Source organism: Leucoraja erinacea, chromosome 17 (assembly GCF_028641065.1).
Source record: "Leucoraja erinacea ecotype New England chromosome 17, Leri_hhj_1, whole genome shotgun sequence".
Lineage (NCBI taxonomy): Eukaryota > Metazoa > Chordata > Chondrichthyes > Rajiformes > Rajidae > Leucoraja > Leucoraja erinaceus.
In genome coordinates, this window is record NC_073393.1 from 9,106,870 (window position 1) to 9,130,716 (window position 23,847).

A 23,847-nucleotide genomic window follows, 5' to 3' on the forward strand; every position below is an offset into this window, starting at 1 on the left:
GGATATTTCAATTACCGAGTTTAACTGAACTCCACATTCGCCTTTATTTTACTTCACCCCCCCCGCTCCTCTCCCCTCCTTGAATTTGTTTTTTAGAAACTGGTTTGGCAAACTGCTTTTTTTTTCTGTGCCTGCTGTGTATTTATCGTTAGTGGCCTCATCAGACTGCACGCTGAACAACGTAAATAAGGGAAGGAGTCTCTGCGAGCCCATATGGGACGTGGGAATATACGAAAGTAGACTTGGAAGTTAGCCCAACATTCAAGTCATCAAATTTGCCGAGACACGCCATGTGCAGTTCAGATGACAGTGGAATTTAAGACGAGGGAAGTGATCAGAAAGGTAGATCCACTTCCAGCAGCGCATGGGATAGTACAGTTCTGCTGCTGGAGGTGATTGCTAATAAAATTGATGCCAATTTGCCACCGATTTGTCATATCGTAATATACTCGACCCTGCTCTTTCAAGCGGCCTCCGGACCTAATAGGGACATCGACAGTAAAAGACTCGGAAAAAAAAGAAAGTGGAGTACCAGCTCCTTTAGTGCCCGTGATTGGACGACTGTAATTTCATCAGGCTTCTGGTTAATTATAATTAAATATCAGACTGACTTTGCCGTGAAAGGACTATCAACGTCTCTAAAGTTTGGAGGAGTCTTTCTTTTAGACTTCTAGCTTATTTTGCACAGTGCTGGGGCTACAAAATGCTTTGTGCCACATCAGCAGGTGAGCAGCAGTTTCTGAATTAGCTCTCATGGTTTCTTGATAATTAGAGGTGGATCAGTTGTTAACATTATCTAATAATTAATTTCCTTTTCATGATTTTGGTGTAATTAAAATTGTAACTGCACGTTCTGTGTTGGTTGTCTCAGGACTTTTTAAACAAACTAATCATTCTTTTTCAGAACATTATATCTGTTTTTTTGTGATTTGTTTATAATGTCAGTCCTAGAAGGGACATTTCTATAATTTCCAAATTGACTGTTTTATGTACTGGTTACTATGTGTTTTGCTAAATAATGAGCAGGAGATTTGTTTCCATGGAGTAGAGATCAGATAGCTATGTGCGGTATTTCAGTAGGTTAAATTTAGTGTGATAGTAACTATAGAAGTGTAGTGACATGGCTGATTCTTAGTGATGTAGAATATAGTTACTGAACTGTAATCACATCAAATTCTGCTTTGTAATTCCAGGATTATCAATGGAATTTTACAATCGTCTTAGTTATTTCTTCCCAAGTCCAATGACTTTCTTTAAAATAATAGTCTATCTATTTTGATTTTGATTTAATTATTATTATGCTGTTAGACCAGGGGCTGAAAGCTGCTATTTTGTTCTCCATGTGTGGGACGGAACTGCAGATGCAGAGATAGACACAAAAAGCTGAAGTAACTCAGTAGGCCAGGCAGCATCTCTGGAGGAAAGGTGTAGGTGACATTTTGGGTCGAGACCTGAAACATCACCTATTTCTTTTCTCCAGAGATGCTGTCTGACCCGCTGAGTTACTCCAGCTTTTTATGTCTCGCTTTGTAGTCCATATTGGCTCTGTGGAATGCAAGGGAAAAAATAAAGTACTGTTTTTATTTCTGGCCTCACGCAACTTTATTTCAATGTATCTAATCTGAAGGTAATTAAAGCAATCATTTTCAATGAATTAGATGGAATACTGAGAAGGATAATTTTAATTGGTAATAACTCTGACAACATGTAAATGAAGCAGAAAATAATTGAAGATGCACATGTAATTCAGCTGGACTAGACAAAAAAGGAGATGAAATATTTTGTTTAAAAAAAATTAAGAATTCACCACTCGATTTGTCTGCACCTGTAGATAAAAAGAATGGTTAAAAGATAGAGGATTTCTAAATTGATTTTGTTCATGGTTGAATTTGGGGGGTGGGGGGAAGCAGAAAAGTGTAGTAGAGCCAAAATCAATCCTGTTGGATTGATTTGAGTGGTGGAGCAAGCTACTGAGGCAACAGAGTAGTGCAGCAAATAGATCTGCAGTCCTGTAGCTCCAGAAAGCTAGACTTCTGGTGGGGTTGGCACTCATCATGAAGGTTTCGTCATAATGCTCTGGTTTCTTTTCACGTCCTAAAGAAGTGCAGGTTGATGGGTTAATTTGCTACTATAAACGGCCTCCCAGTAAACTGCAGGTGAGCTGTAGAATCTGGGGTTGGTGGGTGGAGTCGCCAATGGAAATGTGAGGCAAAAGGGATTAATATTAACATAAATGACTGCTCAGGGCAGACTGGCTTGAAGGGCCTGTGTGTGACATTGACTCAAAGGGCCATTGTAGCTCACTTTGCATTTATTTTTTTAAGTTCATGACGGGTGTCAGATTAAATTATGAGTATTGCAAAATTAGATTTATTTTTGTACTTTGAATATGGGATGTAAAAAGTACTAAAATGTAAAAGTGATTTATTTATACCAAATCATTAGTATGCTTGTGTTTCTGCTCTTGTTGATCGTGCAAGATGGTTTATCTTAAGAATCACATAATATTTAAAGTTTCAGCAGATATTGCTTTTGACTTTTGAAAACTAATTTCACTTTGATTTATTCAATTCAATTTGTGCAGAATGTTTTGAACAATATTTATCGAATGGAACCATTTGATAATGTATTGTCATTCAGTTTAGATGATTATTGTTATGTGCAATTAAAATAATATGAACTGTTCAAGAAGGAACTGCAGGTGCTGGAAAATCGAAGGTAGACAAAAGTGCTGGAGAAACTCAGTGGGTGTGGCAGCATCTATGGAGCAAAGGAAATAGGCAACGTTTTGGGCCGAAACCCTCTCCATAGATGCTGCCGCACCTGCTGAGTTTCTCCAGCACTTTTGTCTACCTAAAGTAATATGAAGATAGCTTCATTTTGGCCTCACAGTGTTGTTGGATAATGAAATTCAGCTATTGTTTTCCCTGTTTATTTATGTAACATGTTTCCATTTTATCAATGAGTACAAGGTTTAGACATCAAAAAGTGGAAGTGTTTATCAGTAGGAATTTTGGGCCTAGTGTTGGTTTTTGTGTAGGTGGTAGCTAATTATAGCAGTGGTATTTTGAAGTAACACATCAATGTTGTGTTGACAGTTAGTAGCATTTAGAGTTGTTTGAGTATTTTCTGAGTGGATAAATCAACTATGGCTTCAGCTACATGTTGATTTTAGCTGATTTAAAAAAAATCTGATCCTGGGGTTCTTTTCAGTTTTTTAAAGTTTACCCAGGCACCATTGATTATTAATGTGATTATTTATTACAAAGTGTTATTTTTGTCACTGTAAGCATCTTATTTGCTGGTGTGAATTATGCAGCTAATGTTTGAACTGTCATTTGCTTTAATACCAAATGATATCTCCAGCTGTGTTTACAAAACCTGTTGCCCCCAGTTCACTGAACTGTAGGGAAAAATTGTTAATTAATATGCAGTTCTTTGCAGAGCTAGCTCTCAATATCTGTGAATGAATTTAGATGTTCTGGTAGTAAAATTGGAATCTTCATGTACAAATGTAAATTAGTTCCCCTGTGGGTACCGTTTTAGAAAAGGAATGAAATTAGTTTTTATGTAAGAGTGGCTATTTCAGTGTTGTGCTACGTGAAATGCCTCCTTGGCTATTTATCTCTAACTCTTAAGCATTTATCTGCAGATCAACTAAGATTTTATTTAACTAGAAAATATTGGCTTGCAAAATACCATGGATTAAATATTCCCAATTAAAATGAATAACTGACAATATTATAACAAATGTAGCTCACAAGCAGTGTTTGTCTTCCCAAGGCTGCTTGGATGACAACGTTTAGCAGTTTCTGCACAATAAGGTTATATGCTCCCGATATTTATTTCATTTTCTTTCTCTTTGGCCTTTATTTAATGCAAGGTTGAGTAAGTGTGGCATAAGGCATTGGCTGAAATATATAGGCTTACAATAGCACATGGTGGCAACTTGATAGATACATTTTATTGGAAATTGGTATGGAGTTTGAGTTGTAGCTTGGGGTGCATATTAGCATGCATAACTTAAAATTAATGCCCATCATAGTTATTGACTCTTACATATTTCATCATTGTTTTTAGTATTGAACAATAGTTATTCATTTTTGGGTTCTATGGTTAGCTATATACAGTTAGAGAAAGACCAAGTGTTAGTCTGAAAAGCAGCCTGGCTCATTTTGAGCTGTATTATTTGACAATGTAAACTGAGTGTGACCATTCCTGCTCCATCAGGAGATTTATGGTTTTTAATTGGTGTTAATAGTGTTGAGTACATTTTATGTTTTTTATTGGCAAGCGGGATAGAAATCCAACCTATTTCTATGCTGAGGCATCGTATGCTGAAGAAAGCAAAGCTAATTTTGAAACTAGACCTAGCTTCTAAGGCAACTTGCTCGCTAGTAAGCCCGAATGAAATGGCCCCTGTATTTCCTTTTAGCATTGAAGTACAGTGGATACATGCAGTAGAACATATTGCTATATATTGTTTAAAAAACAAAAAAAAGGACTACATCCATCCTGAGTATCTAATCTTTCACAATTCAGACTTGACACAAATATGCATTCAACAGTGAGTAGCGTACTTAAGAAGACTGAGTAAAGGCAGTAGGATGAAATGCAGTTTTTGTGAAATAAATGAGCTGGAATCACAGGAGCACCAATGATTGCGACAGTGACTGTTCTAGGATGTCTACTGACCATACTTTAATATAGGAACATGTTTCAGCACATATTTGCTAAGCATGTACCACTATTTATTCCAAAGCTTTTGTAGTCTCTCTCAAAAATGGTTGAAATCATGGTGGACTGTTGCCAAGATCCCCAAAACAGTAATAAGGTAATGATGAAATAAGTTATTAACAGTAATGCTAGCTTCTGAACAGATATTAGCCAGGATATCCCAAAAGACTTTCCTGGCTATTTAAATAGTATCACAAGTAATTGCATCCATCTGAGAGGTTAGATTGAGGTTTAATGATTGCAATTTGAACAGTGTACTCTCAATTTTGGTTTCCATGGATTAGCAATCAGCAGCTGTGTTGGGTATTTATGTAGAATTTTTGTATACAAGTTTGCCGAGTGGGACCCAAACCATTCAAGTGTTCCACTGAGGACGTACTTGATAACATTTGGATCTAGCTGATACAGAACCTGCACAAAGAGTTCAGCGATTCTTAGTGAGAAACTACCTTGGCCTTCCAGAAGATTTGGCTGTTGGTGTTTGGGGAAAAGGTAGAGAGAGCGCAAACGCAAGGGCGCTTTTCTTCATCTCCTTTGGCTCTTGTAGTCTGCAGTACCACCCCACTAATATCTCAAGCACACATAGGTTTAAATACACATACCAGTGCAATCCACAAGCTAATGGAGATGACGTGTGCCATGAGTGTGCTTATTCTCTTACAGTTATCAATCAAAACTGAATCCAGCTGCATCATATTCCACAGATAGCCATGTGTAGCCAACTCTGTATCAGGGTCACTATGTTTGGAAATTTTTAGATAATTATCCTACAAGCAGATTCTGAGCTCTATCTTGAATTTCCATTAATATTTAAACAAACCTGCCCAGTGTTTAATTAATATACATTTGCTTTAAAAGGACATACAACTACATGGTTAGGGCAGATTAATATACTGGACCAGATTGTTTAATCTGCTCCTTGGCTATTTTCTATTTTCTATGTTTAAGTCAAGATGATGAGAAATGTCTTCATTTGGGGGCTAGTGGGCTGTGTTGGCTTAGTGATTCAAAGTAGATTTCTATATATTAAGGGAACCAAATCATAGGCAGGAAATGTCTATCCCTGCAGGATTAGTCTATCCCTGCTCCTACCTGGGCCTGCACTTCATTCTCCAGCACCTAGACCGCCAGGGGACCTATGCAAGGATTTTGTTTGTTGATTTTAGCTGTGCATTCAACACCATTGCGCCAGAGCTACTGCACTACAATCTTTCAGAGTTGACTGTGCCTAACGGATAGGAAGCAGCATGTGAGGCTGGGAAAGCACATCTCGGACCCGCAAACCCTCAGCATAGGAGCACCACAAGGCTGCGTACTCTCCCCTCTCCTCAACTCTCTCTACACCAATGACTGCACCTCCACTGACTCCTGTCAAGCTTCTCAAGTTTGCGAACAACACAACTCTGATTGGACTGATCCAGGATGGGGAGGAATCTGCCTACAGACAGGAAGTGTCACAGCTGGCGTCCTGGTGCCATCGCAACAACCTGGAGCTCAATGCTCTTAAGACAATGGAATTGATTTTGGACTTTAGGAGAGCTCCCCCTCCCCTCACCATCAACAACACAACAGTCACATCTGCGGAGTCTTTTAAGTTCCTGGGAACCATCATCTCCAAGGACCTTAAGTGGGGGGCTACCATCGACTCCGCAGTCAAAAAGGCACAACGTAGGATGTACTTCCTGTGGCAGCTGAGGAAGCACAATCTACCACAGGTAATGATAGTCCAAATCTATAAGGCCATCGCAGAGTCTGTCCTCACCTTCTCCATCATGGTCTGGTTTGGCTCAGCCACCAAGCACGACACCCGGAGGCTGCAGTAAATCGTCCAATCAGCTGAGAAGTATATTAGCTGCAACCTTCCCTCTATTGACAAACTGTACACTGCAAGGGCCAGGAAGCGAGTGGGTAAGATCATCTCTGACCCCTCTCACCCTGGCCACGAACTCTTTGAATCGTTTCCCTCTGGAAGGCGACTGCGGACTGTCAAAGCTGCCACAGCCAGACATAAAAACAGCTTTTTTTCCACGAGTAACAGCTATACTCAATAACCAAAAATGTGTAGCCTCCTTTTGCTCTGGTATTTCATTTAATTCGCATGCTTAATCAATAATGTTTTATTATTAATGTTTAATGTTTTATGTATCATTCTTAACTGTCACTATGTCATGTTGTGACGTGTGGGCGGAGCCCCAAGGCAAATTCTTTGTATATGAATACTTGGCCAATAAACTTATTCTTATTTATGATTCTGACTGCACCATTCACTGCTCTGTTACCCTTAATGTTCTCATCATGCTGCTGATTAAGTTTGGCAGCCACCATGTCTGGTGAATCTGTGCAGCATGGACAGCAGTAGTTCATGCTGAAGATCATTTCAACGTGTGCACCGATGTCATAATTTCCTTCATTACGTAGATGGTTAACATGAAAACCTTTGTTCTCAGCTCTTTACATTTTTGGGGTGAGGATGTGAGCACAGTGCTACTTCATACCACAGGAAAATATAAACCAAGAAAGGTTTACACTGGAGGAAAGGGGCATTTCTAAAAAATATTTAGGTTCTGTCTTTATTATTCTTCCCCCGCCCCAATCCATATGGAGCCAGAAACTCCATTCCTTCCCAGGGACTCAGTCATTCAGTGGCAGCGCTCCCTTCAATAGTTCAGCTGCACTGAAAAATGTTGGTAGTGCCTGTATTGCAGGGAGCAGAGGCCATCTGCCAGTTCCAAGGGTGGGTGCCTCTGAACTCCAGGAGAGCTCGGCAATGCAGCAACAATTTGGTTTGAATGGTGCAAGTGATGGTTGGAGAATGGGAGGCATTTACTTCTGGACATGTACAATTCACTGAAGCACTTTAATTTCTTGAGAACGGTTTGCAAAAATAAACTAGCCTGCTATTTTTTTTTTCAGTAAAATTTATTTTACTTATAAATTCTTTTTAAAAATTGAATCTTATCTTTCACCTGAGTATTTAAAAAACACTTTGAATGCTATTGACATTATTAGGAGAATCTCAATTTGGAGAAATTGGTGAACATAACGTTGTGAGGGTTCAGAGTTAATAGATCACTGAGGTAATCTAGTTCAGTTCCATGACATTTGAAAATGGGCGTTGTAAATAAAACGCTATTGAACCAGTTTGGTCTAATGAACAATTTTTAAAACTAACATGCGTTTGCCGTAGATAGACTGGAGTAAATCAGTGGGACAGGCAGCATCTCTGAAGAGAAGGAATGGGTGACGTTTCGGGTCGAGACCCTTCTTCAGACTGGTATTCAGAATGGCATTTGCCATTGCAGGCCCGAGTGCTACTCTAGTCAGTTCCCACAATTATGTCATTAGCAGTCATTGTTTAATATACATTGTAAATTTATATTAAACACTGTGCCTTTTCACCAACCTGTTTGTTTCTTGTTAGTGTTGCTGTTTATGCTGGTCCAGCTGTACAGGTTACCTGTGGATCGTGCATTAGAGTTCTGCACCATGCAGTGACTAACTGGATATGATTTGTTTTTGAGGACTAAGGTGCATCGGATGGTATCAACTTGGATTTCAAATATAGATGGCACCTTTGATACCTGTAGTCTCTTATGTAAAAGTACAAAGATAAAGTGCATGAGAATAATGTAGTATATTTTAATATATGGACACTATTCTTCCTGTGTTCGTGTCTGTGTTCAAATTATCATTGGATGGGAGAGGTTTATAGTGTCCCTGCTTGCAACGATATAACAATCACAATCTGTTTAAAATCTCAATAAGCAGAGTTTCACTTTAAAACTGATCTGTGTACACACATTTTATATAATGCAATTGTTTCAATTCGTAGTACGCTGCTTCACATTTGGACAGTATATTGGTAACTTTGTGCTAGGGATGGAATTCTATGACAGAGTACTGAGAGAATTAACACTAAAATGGATTATTACAGCGTTATTTATACTTTTATATGTTACTAGACCAACTGCAGACCCGTTGGGTCTGCTCACGCAACGCACCCATTCCCTACCCGTAGCCCCCAGAGGAGGCGTAGTCCTCCAACTCAAGCAGTTTCCAAACGTAAGATTCCAGAACTACCTTTTCCTACCTCGGCAGTGATCTTAAAAAAAAATAAAAATAAAAATAAAAATTACAATTGCACTTGCCCTGAGTGTTACAATTGCAATTCGCCCTCCCCCCTGATAGTCTATCCATTGTGATGTCATCAGTTGAAGCTGCCATTGTGACGTCATCAGTTGAAGCTGGTCGGTTTGAAATTGAAGGTATTTTGATTTTTAAAAAACTTTATCCAGTAATAAGTCGAGAAATAAAGCATAAAATGTTCAGTGAAAGTGATCTCTGCCTCGAGGGGGAAAATGTGAATCAGAATATGCAAAAATCTTGTGAAAGTTGCTATTTTTAATGCTTTGATCGCAAATAACGTGTCAAATGTCTTCATTCGGGCTGGTCTCAGCTAACTGAGCGATTGTGACGTCATCATTTGAAGCTGGTGCTTTTCATTTCAAAGTCTTTTCATGGCTTTAAACTTTAATCAGTAATAAGTCGAGAAATAAAGCATGAAATGTTCAGATAAGGTGATCCCGGCCTCAACGGGGTAAAATTTCAACCGGAATATGTAAAAATGTTATTCTTACTGCGTAGTTTTTTCACGAAGATATAAAGACAACCACATATATACACAGAAGATCAGAGTTGCCATGGCTCTCGTGCATGTGTCCGCCACTCTGAACTTAATTCAATGTGACATGGATGTCTGTGACGGCTGGTGTTGGGCCTGGAGGGCTAATGATGTTGGCTTGTCCCTGCTGGGATTCTTGCCTCAGGCTTGCACTCTTGGGAAGCATGATGAGTGTGGCCTTTACTGAGGACAGACAGAAACTGCTCCATGTGTTGACTGACCACCTGAATGCTATGGTCTTGTAATCCCTTTGTGATGGGAATTGTTGTCGCCTCCATTAGCTCCACAACTCTTGCCAGTCCAGAGTTTATTTTTAATGGTAACAAGCTCAGTGGCTAGTGACCACTAAAGTGAATGTGTTTTAATAAGATAGTTAATTCCATTACATTGTGCTTAATTATCCTGATCAAATCTATGGAACACGTCCCAATTTCCCCCATTGAGTTTCAAATTAACATTGAGTTACAGTTTCAGCTCACCAATATTTACACAAAATGTTGGGTTTAATTGTATATAATTCAAGTGTACTGATTCAAATACAAATTCAAGTGTAATTCAAAAGTCTGAAGAAGGGTCTTGACCCAAAACGTCACCCATTCCTTCTCTCTAGAGATGCTGCCTGTCCCGCTGGGGTACACCAGCATTTTGTGGCTACCTTCAAGTGTACTGCCTTGCCTTGCAAATAATCCATTACCTCTTTGGATAACTGCTGTTTTCCAACGCAGTTGTGATGGCATTTTAAATGCAATTTCGAAGCCTCAAACCATCTTGATGTGGTGCTTGAGGTATAGATTTCACACATGTGAAGAAAAGCCTGGAGCTGACGAGAGACAGAACTAGGAATGGATTCCAGAGAGGAAGGAAATAAAGCTCTTTTTAACTTTAGGGAAATAATCTCTGGATTGTTGTTTAAGTCATGTGCAACTTAATGAATAGTTGAAAGAGTGGTGCAAATCAAGAGTTTAGATTCACGGGTGCTAGCACAAGCATTGGGTAAATATGGAGCTGCTACTTCATGTAAACCATGCTGGGATCTAGGGCCATTTGAGTCTGGTAACTATGGTTAACGATGGAGCTTGACACATGGTCTTTCTGTTTATTAATTACAGCAATTGCAAATTAAAAATTGTTTTTCTGCTAATTGCATGACCTGAAAAGAAAATACAGATTTATTAAAATAAAACTTTTTTACACCATCTCCCTTGGGCAAAATCCAGTCCATTAATGAATCAAACTATGTTCACAATTTGTTACAGATTTGCCACAGAAGGCTGTGGAGGTCAAGTCAATGGATATTTTTAAGGCAGAGATAGATTGTGTGAGGGGTTATGGGGAGAAGGCAGGAGAATGGGGTTAGGAGGGAGCAATAGATCAGCCATGATTGAATGACGGAGTAGACTTGATGGGCCGAATGGCCCAATTCTGCTCATCACTTATGACCTTATCTCCCCTTTCTGCCGGCCGGACCCCATCTGCCATTTGGTCATGGATTTGTCCCTCTTTCCAGCTTACATGCCATAACAGAGATCGGGGAATTATGGGGTGGATGGGAGAAGGGCAGTTTGGAATATAAAATGCATCTTTCAAAACAAGTGTTTTACCATAAATCCCACAGCTCTTCGTGCAGGGCTGACTCTGGTGTATTGGCCAGTTGTAACTTCCTGGATTCCTAAACCTGGTACTTCACACTTCATCGAAGAGACAGTACTTTATTGTTTAAGAATAAGATGTAAACAAAAAATCATTTAAAAAAAATTACATGCTTAGATGTAATTTTTATGTTCAACAGCTCTAAAGAAAGTAGGAGGGTTTACGTATGAGTAAGATCAAAGTCGGAGCAATTTGGAGCATTTAACAATAATAATGCATCAACATACCAAGGGAATGTATTAACAAGGTAAAATTGACGGCTCTCTGAATAGACGACACTCAAAACCAGATATGAATTAATTGAAATTAAAGTTTGCATCCATTTCAGAGATGTGGTTGCATGGTTTCAGACTGAAGAAGGGTCTCGACCTGAAACGTCACCCATTCCCTCTCTCCAGAGATGCTGCCTGTCCTGCTGAGTTACTCCAGGTTTTTGTGTCTATATTCTGGGTTACTTGATGTTTAAAAATGACCAGATCCCCTCATTCTATTGAATTCTAATGAAATGAGGGCCAACCTGCTTAAGCATTTCTTCGTATGTTAACCTCTATCCTACAAATCAACCTAATATATTGCCTCCCTTGTGATTGCATCATTCCTTTAGTAGGAAGAGCTAACCCAAACGCAGTGCTAGTATGCAGCTTCCCCATTCCCTAATAATGTTTCATCAAATTCCTATTATACTCTACTCCTTGCAATAAAGGCCAACATTGGCCTCTTTTATCATGTGCTCAACGTATATTAGCATCTGTCATCCTCACAATTTGCTAACCCAACTATTTTGGTATCTATATTTGTGGCTGTTGTATTTTTTGTCACTTTCCGAACCAAATCAATGTAGAAATCAATGTAGATTGCAAATTATAAGGTGTCAGCACCGATCCCTGGGTCCCACTTGTCACTGACAACCTGAAAATAACCTATTTATCCGTACTGAATTTTCTGCTGGTTATACACTCCTTTTTCATGCAAATGTATCTCCCAGCTCTTTATGTGCCATATTATCAAATATCTTCAAAAAACCCAAATATGTAACATCTAATGTTTCACATTATGCTTCCTGTTTGTTACATCCTCAAATAATTCCAGCAAGTTTGCTGAACACTTTTTTTTGTTGAAAAATCAAGCTAAATCTGTTTGACTATTTTAGGATTTTTCAATAGGCCTGCTATCTCCTCCTTGCTAATCAATTCCAGTATTTTACCAGTGATAGATGTTAAGGTTAACTGGCCTAAGGTTTCCTGGTTTTTGTCTCCTTTCTAGAGTAGCGGTGTTGCATTTGCTGTTTTGCAGTCCTCTGGGATATCTTCTGAATCCAGGGAATTTCCGTAGATTGCAACCAATGAATGCGTCAACTATCTTGGCAGCTACTTCCTTTTGAGAAGTTTAGGATTCGTTGGGGTCAGGTATCCGTGCTTCTCTACTTATCTGTAAATTCAATGTTAATGTAATCCCAAGAATACCCCCTCAAATTTTTGCCTCACTTTTTAATGTGCTTTTTAAAGCCAAGACTTTGACCAAGTTTTTGATCATCTGCTTTAAGAGGTTCAGTATCCAATTGTTTGCTTGGTAATGCTCCAGTGAAGTATCTTGGTTGTTTGCAATATTTTAAAGTTGCCCAGGAAGTTGATGAAATCCAAAGAATGTCCTGGATCAATTTTATTATGTCAACTAGCATTTTTTTGTAAAAAGTGGATCAATAACAGCAAAAAATGGAGGATTGCGTTATGAATATTCATTGAATATCACTAGAAATGTGGTCCATCCATGGCTAGCTATGGTCACTAAAGTAACAGTAACCAGTAAGAGATAAAAGGATAGCTTTCCTTAAAGAAAATATCTATTCTTCTGATATAAAAGTTGTATAACAGTTATTCTTGGCCCAAAATTTAGGATAAAATCTCAGTGACTGGTGAACCTAGCAGTATTGTGCAGCTGGACAGGTTGGTTTTTGGTGGCTTCATGAAAGTTTTAAAGGTAGGTGATCTTAACAGCACTGAAGAATCCATGAGTGGTAGTCATTGACAAATTGCTGTATCTGCCAGAATTGTTCTACCTACCACTTGTTCTTTAGGCTGCAGGTCCCTGTTTGGATGCCCCAATGCCCATATTACTGTGTTATTCCCCAAAAGTCATGGTGATATTGTCTTGTGTTTATTATTTATTTACTCCTGGATCTGTTGGCTGTCCTTAACAAATGATTCTAAGAGAAGCTCTTTGCAGGTGCTAATTATGATGAACTTCAATAAATTGTCAGTTCGGCTTCGGTGTTTATTGAGTAGATAGAGCTTTCTTTTGCATTGTTTTTGACTTTCAAAATTAATTTTCTAGAAAATGCAGAAAATATTGATTCAGGCAACATTGTGGGGAACCTGGTATCTTAAGTGTTCTAAAACAAAAGGCTACAGAGCCAGTGCATGTTGTAATCTTCCAAGACGTCTAGATTCTGGAATAGTCCCAGCAGAGCGGAAAGTAACATATAATATGGCCAAGGAGAGTAAATAAAATTTTATCAAAATTAATAAAATAGGAATTGCTTTAAGTACACTTTAGATGAATGACCATTGACTTGAAATGTTAATTTTGTTTCTCTGTTGACATCCCAAGGTCTGCTGAGTATTTCCAGCATTTTTGCTTTTATTTCATATGTTCAGCATCTCAAGTATTTTTTTGTAAAAGGGAAATTTTGTTTAACCACATTAAAGACATTTGTTTGAGAATGTAACTTTCAGCATAGTTGGGGGAAACCATTGTTTTTCTTTTTCCAAAATTATTAAGGTACCACGCAAGATTCTTTCATAAAGTAAGGATTCTTGGGCGTTGGGTAAGAAGGATGACAAATCCTAAATTGGGATGGATTGACGATGAAGGACAATGGAAAAAGAGTTTGTTTTAGGTTGGCAGATGGTTATTTGTGGAATACAGCTGACTTAACACCACAAATTCTGACTCTCGGTTATTCAGCAATTTGAAAAACCCAGCACACCTGGTTTACGCCCTTCCTTTGCTAAGAGTGATAGCTTGATCGTTTTAAATGTTTGCTGGACTGACAGACAGTGTACTGACTAAATTTTATTATTTTTGCAGTTTGCAATTTATAATAATTTGATTGGAATAATTCGAATGTAACCATATTTGTTGCTGATACAAAGTTGGGAGAATGATCAGAGAAGCAAGCAAATAAACTACAAAGATATTGACACCTTGTGTTTGTGCAAGAAATGGGATGGAATATAGTGTGAAAAGTGAAAGAAGTGGTCTGAGGAAGGGCCTTGACCCGAAACGTCACCCATTCCTTCTCCCAAGAGATGGTGCCTGTCCCACTGAGTTACTCCAACATTTTGTCTCTCATCGTTGTGTAAACCAGCTTCTGCTGTTCTTCCTACATATAGTGTGAAAAGAAGCAAGGTTATTCATTTTTGTCGGAAGAATAGATCTTTTGGGTGAGTTGTCAGTGAATATTGATCTGGGTGTGTTGGTATACAAAACATGAAATCTGCTGATGTGCAAAACACGAATGTGTAGGGAAGCAATTCGGAAGACAGATAATGCGATGATCTTTATTGCAAGGCAGTCCTAGTACAAGAGGAAGTTTTGTGCTTTATTGCAACTACAGGTAGTGCTGACAATTGTTTTGATTTCTGTGCTTAGGAAATTCTGTATTAACCTTGAGTGCCGCCTAGCTTGGATTCACTCCTGCGATAAAAGAACTCGACTGTAAGGAAAGATTGAATAGAGTTGTTCTATGCCCATTGGTGTTTGAAAGAATAAAGTGATCTCATTGGAGCAAAATATTAGGGATTGATAAATACTAAAAGGCTGCTTCTCGTTTTTTAGAAGGGTATTTACTAATTTCTGGCTAATTGTGTACTTCGTGCTTATTTCTCAAATAACAGTGTTACATTTGTTACATTCTGATCTGCTCGGATATAATTATAAAATGAGTTAACGGTTCAGGACACAAGTGTGGAATAGTTTCTATGCAGATTGAGTCTTCAGAATTATGAGTTGAACACGCCCAGTTGTCCGGTCCGAAAGATTGAGAAATGGTTGTATCTTTGGATGAACTGCAGGAATATCGGTTTGGGGGGAAGGTAATATGGTTAGAATATTTGGGTTTATGTGGCTTATTGCTGCTTTCGTGTTACTGTGAAATGTGTGGTTAAAAGTATTGGCCGTTTCATCTAACAGTAACCATATAACAATTACAGCATGGAAACAGGCCATCTCGGCCCTACAAGTCCGTGCCAAACAAATTTTTTTTTCCCCCCTTAGTCCCACCTGCCTGCACTCATACCATAACCCTCCATTCCCTTCTCATCCATATGCCTATCCAATTTATTTTTAAATGATACCAATGAACCTGCCTCCACCACTTCCACTGGAAGCTCATTCCACACCGCTACCACTCTCTGAGTAAAGAAGTTCCCCCTCATATTACCCCTAAACTTCTGTCCCTTAATTCTGAAGTCATGCTGGAGAACCATCGTCACGTGAACTGTTTGGATTGAAGAAGCTGTTTAAGAAAGAACTGCAGATGCTGGAAAAATCGAAGGTAGACAAAAATGCTGGAGAAACGCTGCGGGTGAGGCAGCATCTGTGGGGCGGAGGAATAGGCGACATTTCGGGTCGAGATCCTTCTTCAGTGATGTGGGAGGGGGGGAAGAAAGGAAGAGGCTGTGGGAGAGCTGGGGAGGGGAACGAGAGAGAGCAAGGCCTACCTGAAATTGGCGAGGTCAATGTTCATACCGCTGGGGTGTGAACTACCCAAGTGAAATATGAGCCCATGCTCCAAGTTGCGGTGGGACTCACTCTGGCCATGGAGTAGGCGCAGGACCAAAAGGTCGGATTCGGAATGGGAGGGGGAGTTGAAGTGCTGAGCCACCAGGAGATCAGGTTGGTTAATGCGAACTGAGCGGAGGTGTTGGACAAAGCGATTGCCAAGCCTGCGCATGGTCTCACCGATGTAGAGCAGTTGACACCTGAAACAGCGGATGCAATAGATGAGGTTGGAGGAGGTGCAGGTGAACCTCCGCCTCACCTGGAAAGATTGCTTGGGTCCTTGGATGGAGTCGAGGGGGGAGGTAAAACGACAAGACATGTCCTGCGGTTGCAAGGGAAAGTACCAGGGGAGGGGTGGTTTGAGTGGGAAGGGATGAATTGACCAGGGAGTTACGGAGGGTGCGGAAAGCCGAAAGGGGAGGAGATGGGAAGATGTGGCCAATGGTGGGATCCTGTTGGAGGTCGAAGGATTATGTGTTGTATGTGACGGCTGGTAGTGTGGAATGTGAAGACAAGGGGGACTCTGCCCTTGTTACAAGCGGGGGGGGGATGGGGAGTGAGAGCAGAGCTGCGTGATGTAGAAGAGACCCTGGTGAGAACCTCATTTATAGTCAAAGAGTGGAACCCCCGTTCCCTAAAGAATGAGGACATCTCCGATGCAATGGTGTGGAACAACACCTCATCCTGGGTGCAGATGCGGCGTAGACGGAGGAATTTGTAGTAGGGGATTGCGTCCTTGCAGGAAGCAAGGTGGGAAGAAGTGTAGTCCAGATAGCCATGGGAGTCAGTGGGTTTGTAGTAGATGCCGGTGGACCTGCGGTGGAGAAGGTGATGTCTAGAAACGGTAGGGAGATGTCGGAAATGGTCCAGGTGAATTTGAGTGCCGGATGGAAGTTAGTGGTGAAATGGATGAAGTCAGTGGGTGCAGGAGGTAGCACCAATGCAGTCGCCAATGTAGCGCAAGTAGAGTTCATAGATAGGGCCACAGTACGCCTCGAACAAGGATTGTTCGACGTACCCTACAAAGAGTCAAGCATAGCTCGGGCCCGTGCCCATAACTATGCCTTGGATTTGGAGGAAATGGGAGGAGTCAAAGTAAAAGTTGTTGAGACGCTAGGCGGAGGTGAGTTACTAGACAGGGATTGGTTGGTTCTGCGGTCGAGGAAGAAACTGAGGGCTTTAAGACCCTCCTGGTGGGGGATGGAGGTGTAGAGTGACTGGACATCCATGGTGAAGATGAGGGAGTGGTGGCCTGGAAAACAGAAGTCATGAAAGAGACGAAGAGCGTGTGAGGTGTCTTGGACATAGGTAGGAAGGGATTTGACCAGGAGGGATAGGATGGAGTCGAGATATGTGGAAATAAGTTCAGTGGGTCAAGAACAAGCAGAAACAATGGGTCTGCCAGTGCAGTCAGGTTTGTGGATTTTGGGGAGAAGATAAAATCAGGCCGTGCGGGGCTGGGGAACGATGCGATAGAGGCTTGGGAGGGCAGGGAGCCGGAAGCGATGAAGCCAGTGATGGTGCTAGAGAAGTGGCGGAAGTGGCGGCGCAGTTAACAGCTGCGGCTCGCCTGCAGTCCGTCTGTCTTTACTTTTTTCTGTTTTTTTTTTTGTCTTGTTTTGGTTCTAGTTTGTTGGGTTGTGTTAGAGGAGGTGAAACATGTTCTCGTTCTCCGTCTCTTCCTTCGGGGAAATGCGACTTTTTCGTGTCGTATCCCCTTCTCTGCCTCCGTCTGCGCTGAGGCCTAATGAGAGCTAGCTGAGAGCTAGCGGCCTCCAGCCTGAGACTGACCCCGAGGCTCCGGAGGCAGAGCCAGCCAGGACTCACCAACGAGAGGCTGGCTGTCTTCGGGGCTGAGGCAGCGGTGGCCCGACTTGCTGGTGCGGCTTTCGGCGGCGGCCTGGAGCTGATGCAGCGGGGCTCGGAGCTGAGACTGCGGGACCCGGAGCTGGGGCAGCAGCCTGGAGCTGGGGCGGTGGCCTGGAGCGGAGACTGCTGGACCCGGAGCTGGGGCGGCAGCCCGGAGCGGAGACTGCGGGACCCGGAGCGGAGACTGCGGGACCCGGAGCTGGGGCGGCAGCCTGGAGCTGATGCTGTGGCGGGCCATCTCGGAGTGGAGACGGCGTTCCGGCTTTCAGCAGCAGCGACATCACCACGGAGGTCCGCTGGACTGGAGGGCGGCATCTTCAGCCTGGATCAATCGCCTCAGCGCAGAGGGAGAACAAGGAGGGAAGAGACGGAGACTAAGACTTTGCCTCCATCACAGTGAGGATGTGCTTGGTGAACTCACTGTGGTGGATGTTTAATTTGTGTTTATTGTATGTTTTGTTATTATTTATTCTGTGTATGACTGCAGGCAACATAATTTTGTTCAGACCAAAAGGTCTGAATGACAATAAAGGAATCTAATTCTAATGGCCTGGTGCTCGTCTGTGGGGTCATGGTTCAAGGATAAGTAGGTGTCGTATGAGAGTTGGCACCTGGCCTCAGACAGGTCAGCGCGCCGGACTACCACGGCACCTCCCGTATTGGCAGGTTTGATCAACCAGTCGGGGTTGTTGCAGAGTGAGTGGAGCTGTACATTCAGGGGGGGAGAGGTTAGAGTGAGAAAGAGGAGTGAAAAGTTGAGGTAGTTGATGTCCAGTCGGCAGCTTAAAATAGAAAGTTCTAAACATAGAAATTAGGTGCAGGAGTAGGCCATTCGGCCCTTCGAGCCTGCACCGCCATTCAATATGATCATGGCTGATCATCCAACTCGGTATCCCGTACCTGCCTTCTCTCCATAACCTCTGATCCCCTTAGCCACAAGGGCCACATCTAACTCCCTCTTAAATATAGCCAATAAACTGGCCTCAACTACCCTCTGTGGCAGAGAGTTCCAGAGATTCACCACTCTCTGTGTGAAAAAAGTTCTCCTCATCTTGGTTTTAAAGGATTTCCCCCTTATCCCTTATCCCTTATAGGGTAGATGGCCATGAGGGGGAGTCGAAGAGGAGTGGGTTCGTTGGAGATGGGAGAAGTGGTCATTACTAGGACCCACCATTACACCCAAAGGGCAGAGGGGACACTCCTGCCCCCTCTGCCCTTTGCCCCCTCTGCCCTTTGCCCCCTCTGCCCTTTGCCCCCTCTGCCCTTTGCCCCCTTTGCCCCCCCTCTGCCCTTTGCCCCCTCTGCCCTTTTGCCCCCTCTGCCCTTTGCCCCTCTGCCCTTTGCCCCCTCTGCCCTTTGCCCCCTCTGCCCTTTGCCCCCTCTGCCCTTTGCCCCCTCTGCCCTTTGCCCCCTCTGCCCTTTGCCCCCCTGCCCTTTGCCCCCCCCTGCCCCCTCTGCCCTTTGCCCCCTCTGCCCTTTGCCCCCTCTGCCCTTTGCCCCCTCTGCCCTTTGCCCCCTCTGCCCTTTGCCCCCCCTGCCTTTGCCCCCTCTGCCCTTTGCCCCCTCTGCCCTTGCCCCCTCTGCCCTTTTGCCCCCTCTGCCCTTTGCCCCCTCTGCCCTTTGCCCCCTCTGCCCTTTGCCCCCTCTGCCCTTGCCCCCTCTGCCCTTTGCCCCCTCTGCCCTTTGCCCCCCCTCTGCCCTTGCCCCCTCTGCCCTTTGCCCCCTCTGCCCTTTGCCCCCTCTGCCCTTTGCCCCCTCTGCCCTTTGCCCCCTCTGCCCTTTGCCCCCTCTGCCCTTTGCCCCCTCTGCCCTTTGCCCCCTCTGCCCTTTGCCCCCTCTGCCCTTTGCCCCCTCTGCCCTTTGCCCCCTTTGCCCCCTCTGCCTTTGCCCCCCTCTGCCCTTTGCCCCCTCTGCCCTTTGCCCCCTCTGCCCTTTGCCCCCTCTGCCCCCTTTGCCCCCTCTGCCCCCCTTTTGCCCCCCCCCCCCCTCTGCCCTTTGCCCCCCCCCCTCTGCCGCCCCACTGCCTCCCCCTCTGTCTCTGCCACACCCCTCCCTCTCTGTCACCACTCACTCTCTGTCACCACTCACTCTCTGTCACCACTCACTCTCTCGGGAGTGGTGAGTGTTGGGACCTATGGGTGAGTGGTGGAATATCGCGTTCGGGGACCAGCCCTCCCCTGTGATGCCATGCGCCCCACCCCCCGGTTGGGGATGGGACCCAACGTGTCCCACGTGGTCTAGTTGCATTTTAAAATCTCATGTACGTACAAATGTTCATTCCTACAAATAACAGAACTAGTTTTCCCTCTCCACTTTTAGTAACTGTTCTTTATTAGCAGCCTTGTATACTCTTGATGTCATTCATTAAAATACTGAGGATGTATGGTTGCCATATCAAGGGATTTTTGTGTATTTTCTGACTTGTGGGCAACAGTAAAAATGAAACGTTCGCAAGCCAGGGAGGATTTGTAATTTGATCAACAAAAAATGTTCTAACCCTGGCAAATAGAAAAGAAAATGCACAATTCTCGTTGAAATACATGGCTCCATAAAGTGGACTTAAATATTATCCCCAAGGCTGGATAATATTTATCCCAGGCTACTTTGGGATGAAGTGGTTAATTATCTTCATTAGTTGGGCAGTTGAATACAAGAGCATGGAAGTTATGCTCCAAATTAATAAAATGTTGCTCAAACCTCGGCTGGAGTACTGCAAGCTGTTTTGGTCGCCTTACCATGGGAAAGGTGTGATGGCACCAGAGGAAATTTACCAGCATGTTGGAGCATTCCAGTTATGAGGAGAGACTGGAGGTGCCAGGTTAAGGGGGATATGATTGAAATGTATAAAAGTATGAGCAGTATAGACAGGATGGACTCTTTTTTTCCATAAAAGATGTAGATAAAACTGGGCACATAAATTAAGGCTAAAGAGTTGGGGGGGGGGGGGGTCCTGATGAGATATTTTTCACCCAGTAAGAGAGTACATGGAATTCATTGCCTGAGTGATTAATGGAAGCACAGTTGCTGAAGGCAGTTAAGAAATGTCGAGAAAAACATTGGATTGCCAAGGCACAGCAGTATGCTAAATGCTGGAAGGTGGGATTAAAATCTCATGCCCACTGGTCAGTGTGGATGTGGTGGACTGAATAATCTATTTCTATGCGACAAGATTTTCTAACCAGTGAGGTTCCCAGGATTCACCTATCGTCTAAGACATGCATTTATTTTCTGTGTCTTTGCATTGCTTATCAACAATTTCAGATTCCGCATGATTAATTGGTAGAATCCCTATGAATTTGGTTGTTACATAAATGGCTTTACGCATCAGCTGAAACTCTGAGAAAAATCTCCAGAATCTGAGCTCTTTCCTGTTTAATATTATCTCATAAAACCCAGAACTCAAGGATTAGCCAATTCAAAGTTTCCTTTTTTTTCCCTTAAATATAAAGAATATTATTGTTAGTTGGCTGAGTACCTTTAGTACAGCAAAGATTATAGTGACTTTCAGATTTTATTTTAATAGTGATTAAATATGGTGTTATAACTTAGTTGGCAAATGAAAACTGTACTCAATTGGTACCAATTTAGATGCTGCAGAGACGAGTATATTAATTTTTAAATCCATTAGTACAAAACAATGGTGCAATTCTGCTAGCTAAATGTGCTCCGATTGACTACTGCTTAGAAGCTCTTAGCATAATGCAGTCTATATTTGACATTTTAATGATCAGTGCTACCTAAAGTGCCTTTATTGGCCCAGCCCCACATTTACAGTACTTTCTAATAAGAAGCTGGTCATTGACTTCAAGAAGCAGGATGGTGTACATGCCCTTCGCTTTATCAAGGTGCTGAAGTGGAGAGTCGACTTCCTCAGAAGGCTAAGGAAAGTCAGTATTTCAATCACTCTCACTGATTTCTATTGGGATGCTTTGTAGCTTGGTACGGCGATTCCTCTGCCAAAGACCATAAGAAATTGCTGTGTGTGAACGCAGCCCAGTCCATCACACAAACCGTCCTCTTCTCTATGCTCTCTCCCACGCATATTGCTTCTGTCTACATAAGCAGCCAACAAAATCAGGGGCTACCTGCGCCTTGGTCATTCTCGTTCCACCCCCCCCCGCCCCCGCCCCTCCACTTCCTTCATAGGTTCATAGCACTTACCACCAGATTTTAAAAAACAGTGTATTTTCCATTGTTATCAAACTCTTGAATGGACCTGTTGTATGCTAAGGATACAACAGTGGACCTGTTGTATGCTAAGGATTCCCATATCTGCACTTTCTCTGGGACTGTAACCATATTCTACCTTTTTAGTCTTGGTGTGATTTGCCTGGATGGTGTGCAAACAAAGTTTATTTTTCACGGTATCTTGGTCTATGTGATACTAATTAATGCCAGTTCCTGGCAAGTAGAATCTTTAACCTTGTTGGTTACATTTTTCACAACTCTCATCTTCATTTGTATCACACAAGCAATTGCATCTTTTATATAATCTGAACATTCTTTGGAAAATTAATCCTCGTTACGGATGTCCAATTTATTTGTTTACCCGAAGATTAATTCAGTGTTACAAACCAGGAATGCTTCTTGCTATCATTTCATAGGATATTATCCAGGTCAATTGGATGTTGTATAAAAATGTAAACACATTTAATTTGGTGAATGATGCTTTCTACAGAGGTCAGTTACTCATAGGACCTATATGCATACACCTGATCCTGGGTCTGCCACTGGAGTGAAACTTGCAGCTGAAAACTATGAAAAATTTAAATAGAACATTTTTAAGATTTTAGTCAATCTCTGATAAATTCCCTAAAACCTTTGGTTCAATGTAGACTTAGATAATTTGCATTTTTTGTACTTCCATACTATTCATTGAAACCTTTATATATATATATATATATATATATATATATATATATATATATATATATATATATATATATATATATATATATATATATATATATATATATATATATATATATATATATATAGAGAGAGAGAGATCGTACAGATCAATGAATAATTTGTGAAGTTGTTTTGACACACATTCACAGATTTTTGGCCACTCTATAATCAAGGGAGCCCAATGGAAAGGACCTTAAATTCTTAATCCATATAGCATGAGATAATATTTTTGCAGACTCCTTAATGATAAATACTGTTTTTAAAGTATCTTGGCCTAAAATACAAATTTTACAGCGCCTTCCATAATTTTTGGGACAAAGACACTTTATTTATTTGCCACTGTACTCGACAATTTGTGGTTAAAGTGCACATTGTCAGATTTTAATAGAGGCCATTTTTATACATTTTATACATTTTGGTTTTACCATGTTAAAATTACAGCAGTTGTTTATACATAGTGTGTGTGTTTTTTCCCCCCCCCCCCCCCCCCCCCCCAATCCCACATTTCAGGGCACCATGATATTTGGGACATACAGCTTCACAGGTGTTTGTAATTGCTCAGGTGTGTTTAATTGCCTCCATGTAGGTAAAAGAGAGCTCTCAGCACCTAGTCTTTCCATCACCTTTGGAAACTTTTATTGCTGTTTATCAACATGAGGACCAAAGTTGTGCCAATGAGTCAAAGAAGCCATTATGAGACTGAGAAACAAGAATAAAATTGTTAGACATCAGCCAAACCTCAGGCGTACAAAAATCAACTATTTGGAACATCATTAAGAAGAAAGAGCACTGGTGAGCTTACTAATCGCAAAGGGACTGGCAGGCCAAGGAAGATCTCCACAGCTGATGACAGAAGAATTCTCTCTGTAATAACAAAAATCCCCAAACACCTGTTTGACAGATCAGAAACACTCATCAGGAATCAGGTGTGGATTTCTCAATGACCGTTGTCTGCAGAAGGCTTCATGAACAGAAATACAGAGGCTACACTGCAAGATGCAAACCACTGATTAGCTGCAAAAATAGGATAGCCAGGTTAGTTTACCAAGAAGTACTTAAAAGAGCAACCACAGTTCTGGAAAAATCTTGTGGACAGATGAGAAGAAGATTAACTTATCAGAGTGATGGCAAGAGCAAAGTATGGAGGAGAGAAGAAACTGCCCAAGATCCAAAGCATTCCAACTCATCTGTGAAACACGGTGGTGGGGGTGTTATGT

General features: G+C 41.9%; 1 protein-coding gene across 2 annotated transcripts in view; it reads left to right on the forward strand.

Moving 5' to 3' along the window:
- Window positions 1-23,847, forward strand: part of nfatc3a (nuclear factor of activated T cells 3a) — a 118,265-nt gene that overhangs the window by 1,042 nt on the left and 93,376 nt on the right. Inside the window, exon 1 of one of the 2 annotated variants that reach the window (XM_055648457.1) lies at window positions 539-725. The exons of the other annotated variant lie outside the window; for it this stretch is intronic. Within the exon in view, the coding sequence (XP_055504432.1) occupies window positions 704-725 (22 nt within the window). The 5' untranslated portion in view covers window positions 539-703. Of the gene's footprint in view, window positions 1-538; window positions 726-23,847 lie in introns of those variants that run through there. 2 annotated transcript variants of the gene reach the window in all.